The 14,192-nt window shown below is 36.8% G+C and overlaps 1 protein-coding gene across 9 annotated transcripts in view; it reads left to right on the top strand.

Annotated features, from left to right (window-relative positions):
* The window catches only part of UBR3 (ubiquitin protein ligase E3 component n-recognin 3), a 333,487-nt gene extending 328,966 nt beyond the window's left edge, over positions 1–4,521 (top strand). For all 9 annotated transcript variants that reach the window (XM_080398882.1, XM_080398880.1, XM_080398881.1 and 6 more), the window contains 3 exons: positions 2,005–2,111; positions 2,486–2,532; positions 3,845–4,521. In XM_080398882.1, coding sequence (XP_080255008.1) covers positions 2,005–2,111; positions 2,486–2,532; positions 3,845–3,980 — 290 coding nt within the window. In that variant the 3' untranslated portion in view covers positions 3,981–4,521. The remainder of the gene's footprint in view (positions 1–2,004; positions 2,112–2,485; positions 2,533–3,844) is intronic.
* Positions 4,522–14,192: the final 9,671 nt, after the last annotated feature.

Below are 14,192 nucleotides of genomic sequence, written 5' to 3'. Positions count from 1 at the left end.
AGGACATGAGTCTTTTTTCATACCAGCCTCTTGCTAGAATAAAAAAAAGTTATTTATGGAGAGGTATTAGAGAACTACGTTGCTGTAAAGAGGAATTCATGTGGCCTTGCAGCTGAAGACATTGCTTGCAAAACCTGTCCTGAGACAGAAAGCTCAGAGATCAATTTGAGTGACTTTCAGAGCAAACAGAGAGTAGACTGTAGTTATATGGTAGGTCTTCCGCAAAACTTCCAGAGACTTCAGAGAAAACAAAATTGCATCTATGTCCTATCTAAATATTAGCTAAAAAACTTTCCAAAGACACAGATACTACTTGGGCACCCAATTTCCCCAGCAGTGTTCTCTGGAACAGCTTCGGCCTTGTCTGGTTATGTACAGTACAGGTAAGTAGCAAAGATTCAGGCTTCGCCATCACAACCTCTTAAGCAAAAATACAAAGGTTTACTGAACTCGGAAGTATAAAGTCTTGAAGCTTTGGGTATTGAATTGGCAAGCAGCATGAGTATGTTATTTGGAAGTTATTTGGTATTACTGGAGAAAAAGGTAACCTTTCTCTATATTTTTTTAATTATTTTAGACCCAGCTCTGCAGTCAGTTCCCTGGTGGCCATTTAAGCCACCATCCTCCCAGGTGGCGTGAGGGAACATGACGGTTGGCATGAAACAAGTGCTCCCCTCCCACACAGATACTGCAGCCCCACACTGAGAGGAAACTAATGCTGTTCAAATTTTACTGTTGAGAGGGAGAGAGACAGCAGAAGAGGGAAAATCTCCCAGATGACAGCCAGTCATTTCGCTGAAAAGGCTGAAGTTCAGCCACTGTCCTCTACCTCACTCAGTAATTGCAGAAAAGTACAACATTTGCAAACTGCAAACCTGGGTGTATAATAAACCTCTTCTGTAGTATTACCTGCTCCTTAAGGCCAGATCTTACAAATGGGTTGGTGAGAATAGAGCCCTGCGTCAGCACAAGCCATATTGACTTCAGTTTTGAAGTGTTTAAAGGACGTGATCTTTGTGCTGGTCTATTGTATCAGAGCAAGTTTCCCATGCAGTATGGAATGCAAACATGATAAGATGTATATTTTTTTCTGCAGTGTCAGTAAAAGCTTTTTATTTGTACTTTCACTGAACTAAATTTTAACGGGGATGTCAGAAAAGTCAAATGCCTTGGTAGGTTTATTTGAAAGGTAAATGACCTTTCCTTACCACCCACAGGTCTTCTAGTAACCCAGTGATTCTGATATATCCTGAAAATAGTTGTCCTGAGGATGTGCCACAGAAGATGCCTGGTACATAGTACAGCACACTATAATGTCTTTTTTCCTTAATACCAAAAGAAAAAAAAAAAAAGAAAAAAAAAAGGAATAAAAAGGCTGCTAGTTCTTTTCATAATCCACCCCTTCTGAAATATTTCCTTCATCTTTAAACTCTGTTTTCCAGATGACTTTAAGCAACTGTTACTTTACAGCATGTTACAAATTATATTAAGAAAGCATAATTACAAACTGGTCCAGTTACTCAGATGAAACAGAGTGCCATGTCAAGAAGGTAGTCTTTTTATATAATAAAAACGATGATAATAGACTAAGTCTCATCAGTCGAAAGGCTTTATTACTGTCTACTGTAGAAAAATGGTTTTGCTGCTGCTGGATGATATATTCCTAGCTAGTCACAATATACCTCATTTCCTGCTTAGATAACAGAAGATACTAAGATAAAGTGTGAAAGGAATAAAGAGCTGTGTAATATAGATATATGGAAAAATAAAAAATGTTATAGCAGTAAAAATGAAGTTATGCTTAAAAACTTGTGTTTGAACTAAGTTTCAAAAGAGAAAACAAAGATCCCCAAGTTTCTGTGTGCTTACTTTGGATAGGACAGACTTGCTAATAAATCTAGGACCAAATAGGACAGAAGAAAAGACTGTTTACAGACTAAAATACACTGAGACGTTCACAGCACCTGGCACAGCTTAAAACTAAATTGTGTTATCTTACTGTAGGTTCAGAAAACTGTCTTGAACAGAAGCTGAGAACACCTCGTCGACGATGTCAGCAGCCCAAAATGCTGAATAGCCCTGAGGACAACATGTACTATAACCAGTTAAATGTGAGTTCAAAGTGGCAATAAAGCTGTTTTACTGGCTTTGTTTCCAGTTAATAATTCTGTTATTAATACCTGTTTCAGCCCCTCCAGCCCCACCCCCACGTTCTTCTGCTCTCGTCTTGAACATGTGCTTATGCTCTTTATCTGTTGCTTTCATGTCAGGATGTCTGCCTTCACGGTGAATAATTGATGTGGTTTATCAAAGACGAGCAAGATGCATGCTTCATCAGGCTCACTTGAGCCCTTTGATCAAAAAAATTATGCTGTGACTTCTGATATTATCAGCATCTGCTTGCATTCAACACAAAATCACTTTGAATTAAAAATTAACGACTTGCTGCTTTGCTTTGACTGTGTGTTCTTGGCCCTCTCCACAGGGAACTCTAGAATATCAAGGGAGCAAGAGGAAGCCAAGAAAACTTGGGTAAATATCTATCTTCTTAGTTCTAAGCAACTGTAAACAGAAGAAGCCCTTTGTGATATTACAGAATATGCAAAACTTTCTAGAGAGGTTTCTAAAAATAAACAATTAACATATTTCTGTGCATTGACATTGGACATTTTCTGCAGAAACAAATGTAAAACTTGCATGTACTGCTGTCTGTAGACACTAGAACTGATTCTTATAAAATATGCTCCACAGCTGTCTCTGAGTACTACTACTACTACAAAAAAAAAAAAAAAAAAAGGCTTTCTTCATGTTTTTAAGTGTATTTAGCACTACTGAAAGGTGCCAAATGAAAGATGTTGAATTATAAGTTCTCTGACCTAGAACATGGAAGGAAGCCCTGCCAGCTTTGCAGCAGCACACTGGCAATGGGCTTCAGCCCTCCTGGGGGAACACATTTTAAGAACTGACAGAGAGGCCACTCAGCCAAAAGGGGAGTTGCTCCTTCTCTGTTGAACTGAGTCAGTTCTCATTGCCACATGAGCAGTTATCACTTGGTGATAGGCAGAAATCACTGAAAACAATTTACAAAAGCCAGGCTGGCTAGTATACAATTGCCAAAATATTTCATTGACTGATCACACGGACCAGAGAAAACTGATGGATGCTCAGTCTTGCAAATGCATCTACTCCAAAATCTACAAGAACTTTATTACTTCCTCTGGGTTTAGTTCATCTTCTGAAGGTAACTGTACAAATAGGAGGTTTTTGAGTGAAGATTAAAGCCCAAAATCTTGCATGACTGCACAAGATTTTGTTTATTTTATCTCCCTCCCCTAGTTTGAAATGTCTGTGTTCCTGTTCAGGGAATGAAAACACTAACGTAGGACTGCAGTACTCATCAATACATCACAGAAATATGAAAGCCCCTTGATGTCAATAGGGCTTTCCCCCAAAACTGGCTATGTGGTCTTTGGCTCATATTCACAGCAAATCATCAACTGAAATATGTTATCAAAATCATAACCTACTTGTGGAACATATACAGACAAGAAAGCCATATTGTGCAAATGAAATGTCCATTTGGTGCAAATAGATGTTCTATCATTCTGTACACCCAAACTGAAAGGCTATATTGCATTTCGCTGATCCTCAGACCATTCTAAATATAATCATAAAAAAGTAATAGCAAAGCAAAAGTATGTATCTTTCTCATCAAATCACATCTTTTTTTTCCTTTCTTGTATTAGCACTCTTCATTTTCACATCCACAGAGAAGTTTCTGTTTCTGAAGGTATCAACATAATTGTTTTTTTAACTTAATAAATTATGTTTGTTTTCTTTCCAGCCAAATCAAAGTACTGGATGGAGAGGATGAGTATTACAAATCATTGTCAGCTGTTGAATCTGTCCCTGAAGATGACAGCTTTCTCAGTTCCCCATCTCCTCCTTCTTCAAGAAGTGTGTCTTTTGCTCAAAGCTGAACCTCACTTACTGTATTGACTAATACCGGTAAGAGTATTTTCATGCTGGTAATCTCTTCCAATTAACTTTGTATGTGTATTTATATAATATGTTAAAAAAATACAGTTTCAGCTAGTAACTTTCACTGATTTAGAGCTTGTTTCACAGCTGTAAACTGTCCCATTTAGCTGTATTTCTGTAAGCAATTCCAGTAAAGGGGAGCAGCACTACCTGTATGTGTTGATGTTGATAACAGACATATTTCTTTAGCAGCAAGGTTAGTTTATACAGTTCCGACCCCTTCTTCCCTGCTCCCCCCTGGCTGCTGTTCCCACCCTTTGCCATCCCTTCTGTTGTGCTGGCACAACTGCTGGTAGAGCTGTGTGAAAAATAAGATCAAGGAACTGAACTGAATTAAAAGAATTCTGTACTAAAAATCATAGTGAAAATGTTTTGTATTTCATTAGACTGGTATTAAACATTATCCTTTATAACTTTCTGTGCTGTGTATGGCTTTTAAAGCTACAAAAGTGCACCAAGTAAAACCAGCTAAAATAGTAATTCTGTCTCAATATTCCTTGTAAATATTTTTCTTATAAAGTGTTCATTTACCATAAGTTTAACTTAAAGCATTGTTTCAAATAGAAGAAAGAAAACAGTTTTAAAGCTAACATTGCACACTGCTTCATATAGTCCTTGTGACTGAAACTATCGTTATGACTGGTTGATTCTTGTTATCCATGCAAGCATTTAATTTCTTTCTTAACCTGTATCTCTGGGCTCCAGTGATTGCTATACTTCCACAGCCCCCTTGTATGTAGCTGGAAAAAAATGTCACCTGCATATTTTTCTACTTGCTTTCCATGTTCTTTCCAAATCTTTAATGAAACAATATATAACTTTCTATGGAACACTAAGATTCTTTGCTGGTAACTGTTTCTTAATCTTTACTTTCTGTTTCTGGGCCACAGTTTGATCTGTGACAATTCTTTGCTGCTTTTTCCATACAAGCTCTTGTCAAAAACTTTTTGAAATAAAATGTTCACATGTACCGCCTTACTACAAATTTGCTCAAAATGATTTTTTTGTTGTTGTTGTTGTTTTGAGAAACCATGCTGATTAAATCTGACCATGTATTATATAGACCTTATTATGATCCTTGGTTTTCTCTTCCTCCAATGGGTTTATCCTGATCTGTGCTAACGAACCTTTTTCCTTGTGGAGATGCAGTTCACACGTGTTCCTTTAAGCTACAGAATTTCTTGCTATCGGGGTTCATTGGCACCATCTTTCTGACCACAGGACAAGGAAAGATGGCATGGGAAATGAGACCTAAGTGCAGCCCAGGCATTCCTAAACCAGAATAGGGTTTGAAAGGAGAAAAGATAATGAAACAGTTCAGCAAAAGCTTTGTCTCTCCTAATAAACACAGAAATTAAGTCAGGCAGGGTGGATGAGGATGAGAGAAAGATTTAGCTGTTCCAGGAAGAGCAATCCTTCACTAATGCTTCACCCAAAATGTAACAGAAGGTTGAAACTGAAAGTTAAAATCCTGCCAGAGATTGAAGTCCTTCAGTTCACTTCTCATTTTCCTCTGCTGTACATCTGGGTAGATGTACTTTAAAGGCACTTTAGAGCCCTTAAAATTTAGGGACTCCTTAAACAACAGAGAATTGGTGAGTAACTGCAGATGAATTAATGATATTCAAAAATGCAGTGCAAATACAAATGGCAACTAATATGAATGCATGTGTACAGATCGGTTTGTTTACATTTTGTTAAAATGTGACAAGAATGAGTATTTGTTATGATACCTCATCAAAAATAACATACAAATTTTCTTTTCCTACCAGTGGATAAGTTCTCCATTCATTTGTAACATATCTGGAAGGAAATTCACATTATTTTTTTTAAAAGTCAAATTACTTGCTCCGTTCTTATATTGGCATAGATCACACAGAGTTCTAGCAATATTGATGCTTTGTGGTTCCATCCTTCCTTTTTGAAAAATATTTGGGAAAATAAAGTTTTATTATTACTGCATATCACATCATCATTATGCATAGTTAGAGTTTATCAATTGTTTTAGTTAAATGGTAGTGAGGTTTCCAGTTAGGTATGTCACCTCTCTAAAAAGTGACAGTTTACCTTATGCTGAGTAATACATTACTCTGAGTAGTTCTATTAATTTCATAAAGGAGTAAGGGAAAGTGAAAAGTAATATATAATTCAGTGAAGCACTTAAGCCAAAGCCTAAGTCCCACTGAAATCAATGAAATTTCAGCATGTGATTAAGTGCTTTGCTGAATGGGGGCCAGGGTTAACAAGTGCAGCTTCAGAACATTAAATAGTAAAGCACAAGCAAAATGCAAACACTCCCTAAGTACATTCCTTAGGTTTCTTCCCAATTGTTAAGCTTGTATCAATCTCAGCCATCAGAAATGGACTTCAAAGAGATTTTCAGCAGTCTTTAATTGCATGGAAAGGGTAAAATACATTATTTTCCTTGCTATATGTGACGCCACTACAGCATCTGCTATAATTTTTCAAATTAGTTTAATGTCACTAATATTTTCATACTGAAGTTGCTATCTAAAAGCTGCTGTTGAGTACTGTGCTTTCATTCTAGGTACTTCTTGTCTAAAAACTGTGCAGCAAGGTAGTCTGTGCATTTTATTATTTCCTAACTTATCCCCCTTTTCTCATTTGTTTTTGAGCAGTTCGCTTTATCCTCACCAGATAACCCCTGTGAGATGGCCTTCTCTCATCCTCATTTTGGAGCACGTATTTGCCTTTACATTATTAAAGGTCGTATCCTCAGCTTGCTGTAGAGCCATGCAGTTGCATTAAAACTGGCAGAAGAGTTGAGCTTCTGTTCCCACATCGATAGAATTGTGTTTGGGTTGATTGATTTGTGTGTGAAAAGGAGTACAGGAGACATGTCAGTATGATGATCGTGGTCAGTGGGAGCATACCAACGTGAATTGCTTAGATTTTCTCATTTGGTTTCGATATCATTAAAGCATTGTTCTGATTTATTTCCTTTCGCGTTTATTACCCTGAAATATTAATGTATTTTGCTTAATAGTTTATAACCCATCCTGTTCTTAATATTGTAGGAAAGTAGAGTTTAAATCCTGTCAGGAAGAAGAAATTTCTTAGACAGTGTGTAATATATTAAACCGTTTTCAGCAGATGGGAGAGAAAAGGGTGAAGCTCAACAAGGGATTTTAGTAGATTTTTTGTGTAGACCCTAATGGCACTAGAAACCAGTTCTTGCTGAGGACAATTTCTGCCTTTCAGTTATGGCGGCTTAAAAACTTCTCTCTGTGCCAACAAAAATCAGGCAGGGAGCTTTTGGAGATTAGCCCCTTTCATTTGGTAATTTTAAACGTGCTTCTCACTTAAACATTTACATCACTTTAGTAACATAAAAGGACCTTAGAATAGGAGTAAATTGCAGCCATCTTAAATTTGCCCCCACTGTGACCTCCCTCACCCATACACTGTAAGAGTGGTGGAAAGGGCTTTTGTGCACTGAAGGTCTTTTAAGTGGCCCCTATCAGGCCATCCAAGGAGTTGTTGTTACTTAGAAGCTTATAAAATATGGCTATAAATAATGTGAAGCTAAAGACCTTGCCAAGTCCAGTCAGACCAAAAACTGATTTTCCTTTTGGTGGTAACAATCACAACCAATTTTTTCAGTGGTAGGTACAGAAAATAACCCACACTGGGCAATTACAAAGTCATCTTCCTGGTAGGAAAATTTCTTCCTATTAGTAGGCAATTACTGATTATCTGATGTCATTTAGCATAGTTGCTAATATAAGCATAATGCTTATATGATTATATACTTAAATGGTTTTTTTCCTGTGTTTTATAGAAGTGCGAATGATTATACTTTCAAGCAATTGTCTCGTGTTTTAATTCAGCTAAGTTCCTGACTTCTGGCACACTGTGGTACTAAACGCTTACACACAGCACACACATGCACATAAACACAAAGTGGATATATTGTTTCAGTTTTAAACAAAAGGAACGTATTTAAATGTGGTCCTCTAACTGAGTTGGAGACCTCTCTGACTTGTGTTGTCAGAGGGTAAAATGGAGCTACCAATTTACTTTATACTACTCTTTACATACCCTTAGTGCACTTCTCATTCAATATAAATGCTTGCACACTATAAAGATTTGCAAGGAATCTCCTAGTGTTGCCATTTTCTATATGCAGATTTTTGCTATACTTTATTTAAAGACAGTCTTGACTGGATAATCTCTAATCTTCATTGTCATAACCAACATTCATTATTGTGCAGGAATATTTTTTATTTTTTTTTTATTATTTATATCTTCTATCATCATGAAAAACAGGTATGGTTTTAAATAGAGAAGGCATTAAAAATTAAATATGAAATCATAAATATGTAGTGTCTTTAGGTGTATTCTTATCTGATATTTAGTTCCCTAAACAGTAGGAAAACTGGGTAAGTTTCATATACTTCGTTACATGGTTGTCTCAATAGTGCAAGACATGTATGCCAAAAGCCTGCAGTTATAATACACAATGGTCTCTTTTCAGTATCCATTGGTCTTTGCTTGCTTTCATGCATATGAGGACAGATGATTAAATCTCACGTTTTAGAACTCAGGTCCATCACTGTAAGTAGAGTTTCTTTACAAGTTTCTTCTTTAGTGAAAATTTGGAAATACATGATTTAGTAATGATTTAGCATGATTTTATGGACACAGAGTAAGGAGATAGCTCAGTGGTGGAAGCAAATGACTGGAGGTCAAGATGTCTGGGTGGTACTTCTAGCTATTTGACACAAAATTTAAATTGATGTAAAATGGGATTTCAGTCCCAATTTAAAAATTTCACCTTTTTTTAAAAAAAGGTAATGTTATAATTGAATCATTTTCCCCTCCTTTTGTAAGAATTGTAATTGTATAGGGGTATTGCTTTTTTATTGTAAAATAGTTAGCAATGAGATATATAACTGAAGTCTACAATACTGTTATTTCTCAATCCTTCTCTTTATTTTTGCTCAAAATGGAAGGAGAATTTTGAGAGACCAACAAGCTCTGGCATTTTAAATATCTCCTGGTTAACCAGATACATATAGTACATAGAATTGAAACAAAGCCATATGGCGCAGAAGTATCATGCTGCAAGAAACTGGTAAGTAGTTTTAGTAATTATATATGCACAAGACATGACATATAATAAACTGACCCATCCTGTTTTTAACTCTGACAACAAAATACAAGAAATAATGTCAGGTTTATTGTTAACACTAGAAATACATTTTGTTGATGTGCCTTTTCTTTAAGACTGTTCACCCTGGGAGGAGTTGTAGCAGAATGCTTAGTTAACAGAAAATGTTTCTGCTTGGCAACAAAGCAGGACTCCCAGACTGACAAAAGTAGCACAGGATGAAAACCAAAGGCTGGGGAGCAGTCCCCTGGGCCAGAGCTAAAGGTTACAGAACTCAGTCAGAGGCTTTGTGTCTCCATGCTGAGCATTGGAACTGGTAAGGGAGGAGGCCAACAATTCATGATAATAGTGCACTGTGTCTTTAAACACAGGCTGATGCCCTAACTCGTCTTAATGGATTTGTCAAGAAATATTGGAAATTATTTTATTACATGTATAAATCCGGTATCAGTCAGAACAGTAAATATATACATTGTGCTATCAGGGAAGTGTTTATTGTAGTATTCATGCTGTGATGTTAAAGGACATAGGAACAGATAAGTGAAAAACACATCTTGGAGTAATGTTTCCAGAAACCAGATTACATATTATTGATCAGGCCAGTAATATATTAAATTCTTCGGGTTTGTTTGGCAGGCCCATTTTTTTTTTATTGAGTTCCAGAGAGAGATTATTTTTTCAATAATTTAAATAGGATTTTATAAAATAGTTGGCAAATGGAGGTGGCAAGTAGGTAGGTCAGCATGTTTGTGTTTTTCTGCAAAAGACCAAAAGTCCCAATTTCTGACACATTACCAGTGAAAAGTAGGCTTGAATGTCTCGTGTTGATCTCTCAGTGAAAGTAGTATCACCACAACAAAGACTGGATGGCATCCATGGGGCTGGATTACAGTGCCGGGAGGGAGGCCTGTCAGGGCTGTTTCCAAATATTGTTGTACTACTGATCATGGCAAGTCCCTAATGAACACCTATCTAAAACTGAAATAGCGGAACTGGGGCGCTGTGCCGAGGCCAGGACAGGGATAGCAGGATCTGGTTCTGGTGGGAGTGAGCCTCAGAAAGCCGGGTGGTGGAGTATGGCATTGCTGTATAGCTGGGAAATGATGGTATGGAGGTGCTACAGTGGGGCCCTTAGCAAAGGGAGAAGAATACAGAAGAGATACTTCCACAGAATTGTGTGACATAGTTTATTCACTGGTTTTTGTTCTTGCAGTTGCTCCCTCTTATAAGCAGCAAATTAACACAGCTAACGCAACCGGAGAGATCATGTAAAGGCTTCTATGAGAGAACAGCTCTTACTGAGATGCAAAATCTTTGAAACAGAAACTTTTAGTTCATAATTTATGTTGCCCCAGGAATGAGCACTCCTCACTGCTATTGCAAGAAAAATAATTTAAAATAATATATTGATTTGATAAAATTGCCAATAATCTAAGATCCCAAATTCCCATAAACATTTCTAAGACTGCTGAATGCTGTAGATGAAACAGGAGAAGCAGCTCAGTCCATTAATCCATACAGCTGAAACTTGGGACAAGACAACATATTAACTACACTGTTCCTAGTTTGCCTTTACGCCTCAAGATGAAAGTAAGCTGTAAAAGAAGAAAAAGTATGAATGTTACCACTGTTCTTTATGTTCTTGTTCTGTAAGATTAGTGTGATGGAAGTTTACATCCAAATGCAAAGATAAATGCTGTACTTGATGCAGGCACAGACTTGATTCATTTGATTGAGTTTATCTGTTAGAAATGAAGTTCTGAAAGAAAAACAAAATGAGAGGCTTCATAAAACTGTACCTTTTGATAACTTGTATTACAATCTCCAGCATTTTTAAGTCTGTGGAGATTTACAACTGAATTCCAATTGGAAATTGGTATTGATTGATTATGTTGCTCATTTAACATTCCAGCATGCTGCAACAATAATGCAGCAGACTGTGATAAAATGGGATGTGATCTAACAGGACATGACCGATGGGATGAGAGCAAAACACTGGGTCTGCTGGTAGTGCTGTGCAGTAGTTCAGATTGGCATCTTATGTGCTTTGATTGTTCATTTCATTTTACTGTCATCCTACTGAGTTGAACATTTTAAAAGACACAGCGTTTTTCCATCTGTAAGGCATGGAAAGACAGATGGATATGGAGAAACTCCACCTACAGCGCCTTGACTGGATGCCATTGCCCACTTAGTGGTAGAGAAATCCCTTCTGGAAAATTAGAATCTCCTTAAATATATTATATTGTGAAAGGCTCTATAATATAGGAACTTACTGATATTTGTAATTCTTTTTCTAATGAGTACAAGTGAAACAAACTGTTTTTTATTGACAGAGCTGCTACATTATAAACACTGCTTCTGTTACACTGAAGTTAATCCCCAGTCCTGTTACAAGAAACTCATCCTTATTAAAGTAACATTAAGAGCTTCTTTTTATTGATCTGCTCCCTTCACTTAATGATAGGAACTTACTGATGTTTTAATAATAACCTTGCAAGCTCTATCTCATTTTACTTCAATGTGTGTTACAGAAAGATGCTATGGAAACTAACTTAGCATAAACATTTTGCAGATGTCTTTAAAGGTTAGGGAAAAAAAGATTTAGTTGCACTGCATGTTAACAAAGATGGCTGAAAAACTACAAGATAAAAGAGAGCCTGGAGTATGAACATCAAAGAATTGTTAATGACAAGAAATACCATTAGGGTTAGCATCCCTTTTGTTTCAGCCCCCTCACACCTGCAGTGTGTTGCAGATTCTGTCTTTGTTGGCACATCTGAATTACTTCCATTAGCATTTATAGAAGAGTGGCTGCAAAACAACAGCAATGTACCCCGGTTTTCTCTGTTGCTCCAAAAAGTCAGATATTAGGTTCTCTGCGGGTTTCCTTCAAGGTACAGTATCTTATTGTAAAGGAGACTATAGACCCAGGATTCCGTTGATTGCAAATGAGCTAGGTTGAAAGGAGAGGGGAGCTTTTGTTACTGCTGGAGAACTAATATAAGCAAGTACAAGAAGCACACATAAGAAGCTCAGACATTAGCAATAGCAAAATCAGAGCGTGAAATTCAGATTAGCCCTCCACAGGCTGTGAGAGGGAGGGGGTATTGGAAGACTTGGCATGGCTAAAGGTGTAACCTGTTTCATTTGGCCCCTGAAAATTTTTAACAGATGGTGGGACCAGCTGTCTTTTTCAGCCATTTAATAAACTCTTCGGTGGTAACAGTTTGGGAAGTGGGGGGTTTTGAGTTTTAGGCCAGAGGAAAAAATAAAGAAATCTGTCCCAATTGTCTTTGCCAAATAGTGAAGCCTGGAAACATTATGAAAAGTTAAAGTGAAAAATCTAATTGATGATACTGTCCTGATTATCCATTTCAACAGAAGAGGGAAAAAAAGAACTGCCTGTGCCCAAGTGGACCAGTGTGTAAAAAAAAATGCCTATTATGTTGTTATCTTTATCTGTCATTTTAATTTCAGCTCTTGCAAAGGAGGCACATAATGAGAAATTTTAAATGAGCTGTAGAATGAGAAACTGTCTTACTTTTTGAGACATGATTCTGTGTCAAAGTAACAGGCAGAGTGATCTGTTATATGAAAAACAAACCCCAAAATTGTCATGGATAAGATCAAGTTTGCACAGTCTGCCCAGGTGCATACAGCAAGCAATGAACTTACCCTGACTTGCATAACACGGTGTTATAAAATGACAATAAGCTACCATTTTAGAAACATACATTGTTCAGGCTCTAATAAAAACCTCAGTGATATGTGGGATTTGGTTTATTGTGAGAGTTTACAAAAAAATACTCTGCAACTCTATTTCTTCAGTTAAATTAATTTTTTTAACATTGTCAACACAACACTTAAATGACAACTCTCAATTATATGAGATGTTTTATTTAAAAAGCATGTCTAGTATCTTTGAACAGAACAGTTCTTTTTGCACATTTACATGCTACCCAGCTGAGCAGCCAACCCTTCCATTTGACAAGGGCTTTGTTCTGCCTACAGGCCTATTATAAGTCCTAGATTGTTTGCCCTTAATAAATTGCAACAATAAGACAGAAACCTCTTTCAAGTTAAGAGAAATAAAACACGTTGCCTACATAGCAAAGCATATGAAGTTTAATAATGACAACAGAAACATATCTACTAAATCTCATTTGCTTTGCTCCCAGATCACTGTGGTTAAGATAGCACAGAAAGGTTAGCATCTTTCCATGCATCGAACAAAAGATTAAAGAAAACAAGAGTGGGACAAAACAACTCTAGCTACAGAATTATTTTTTTCTTCACAATATAAAATCATACTGGATGCTGTGTAAAGAGACTAGTGGGAGCTAAACCGGAAAGAAATGTGAACATGATTAAATGTAGAGCAGAAAAATGTTTTTAACTGAAACGAAACATGATTTCATATTAGTGAAAGGAAGAAAAAAGAGTGGAAATTATTCAAATTGAAGAATTTATACTACTCTCCAGCGTGTTGGTGTGTGCCTGCTTGTGTGTGTCTTTCAGGCTCTCCACTGAATCACAAAGCCCTACCAATTTTGCTTTTATAGCAGCTAATGGACATTCTTCTGTGGCTCAAGTGTTGGTTGGGGACTTGTGATCTTAAACAAAATTGTTAAGCCCTGTTTCTGAGGCCCCATTTGTAACATTCAGCTGTCAGCTGTGTTATGTTTGCTAGAGATTGTTAGAGAAGGCTACCTTTGTTGAACTTAGATCTGCCTATTTTTTCACTTAAGTTGGAAATTCCCGATGATCTTTAGAGTATATCTGCAAATTATGAAAACAAGAAGTGCAAAAGGCACAACACTCTGGACTCCCTGTGCAACAGTAAAATTCAAGAAGGTGAGCATACCTGTCATTAAACAACTAAGTATAAGTCATTTGGAAGAGTTTTCTGTATTAGAAACTTGCTAGTAACTCAACGCAGTGTTTTCAGAAAGAAATTCCAGTCACTGTTTCACTTACAGTTTACATTTTTCTATTTTTTTTTTTAATTTGCAGA

This window comes from Falco punctatus (genome assembly GCF_963210335.1).
Source record: "Falco punctatus genome assembly, chromosome: 8".
Taxonomy (NCBI): Eukaryota; Metazoa; Chordata; class Aves; order Falconiformes; family Falconidae; genus Falco; species Falco punctatus.
Note: the sequence above shows the minus strand (reverse complement) of the source record. Positions and strands in the feature narration are given on the sequence as shown.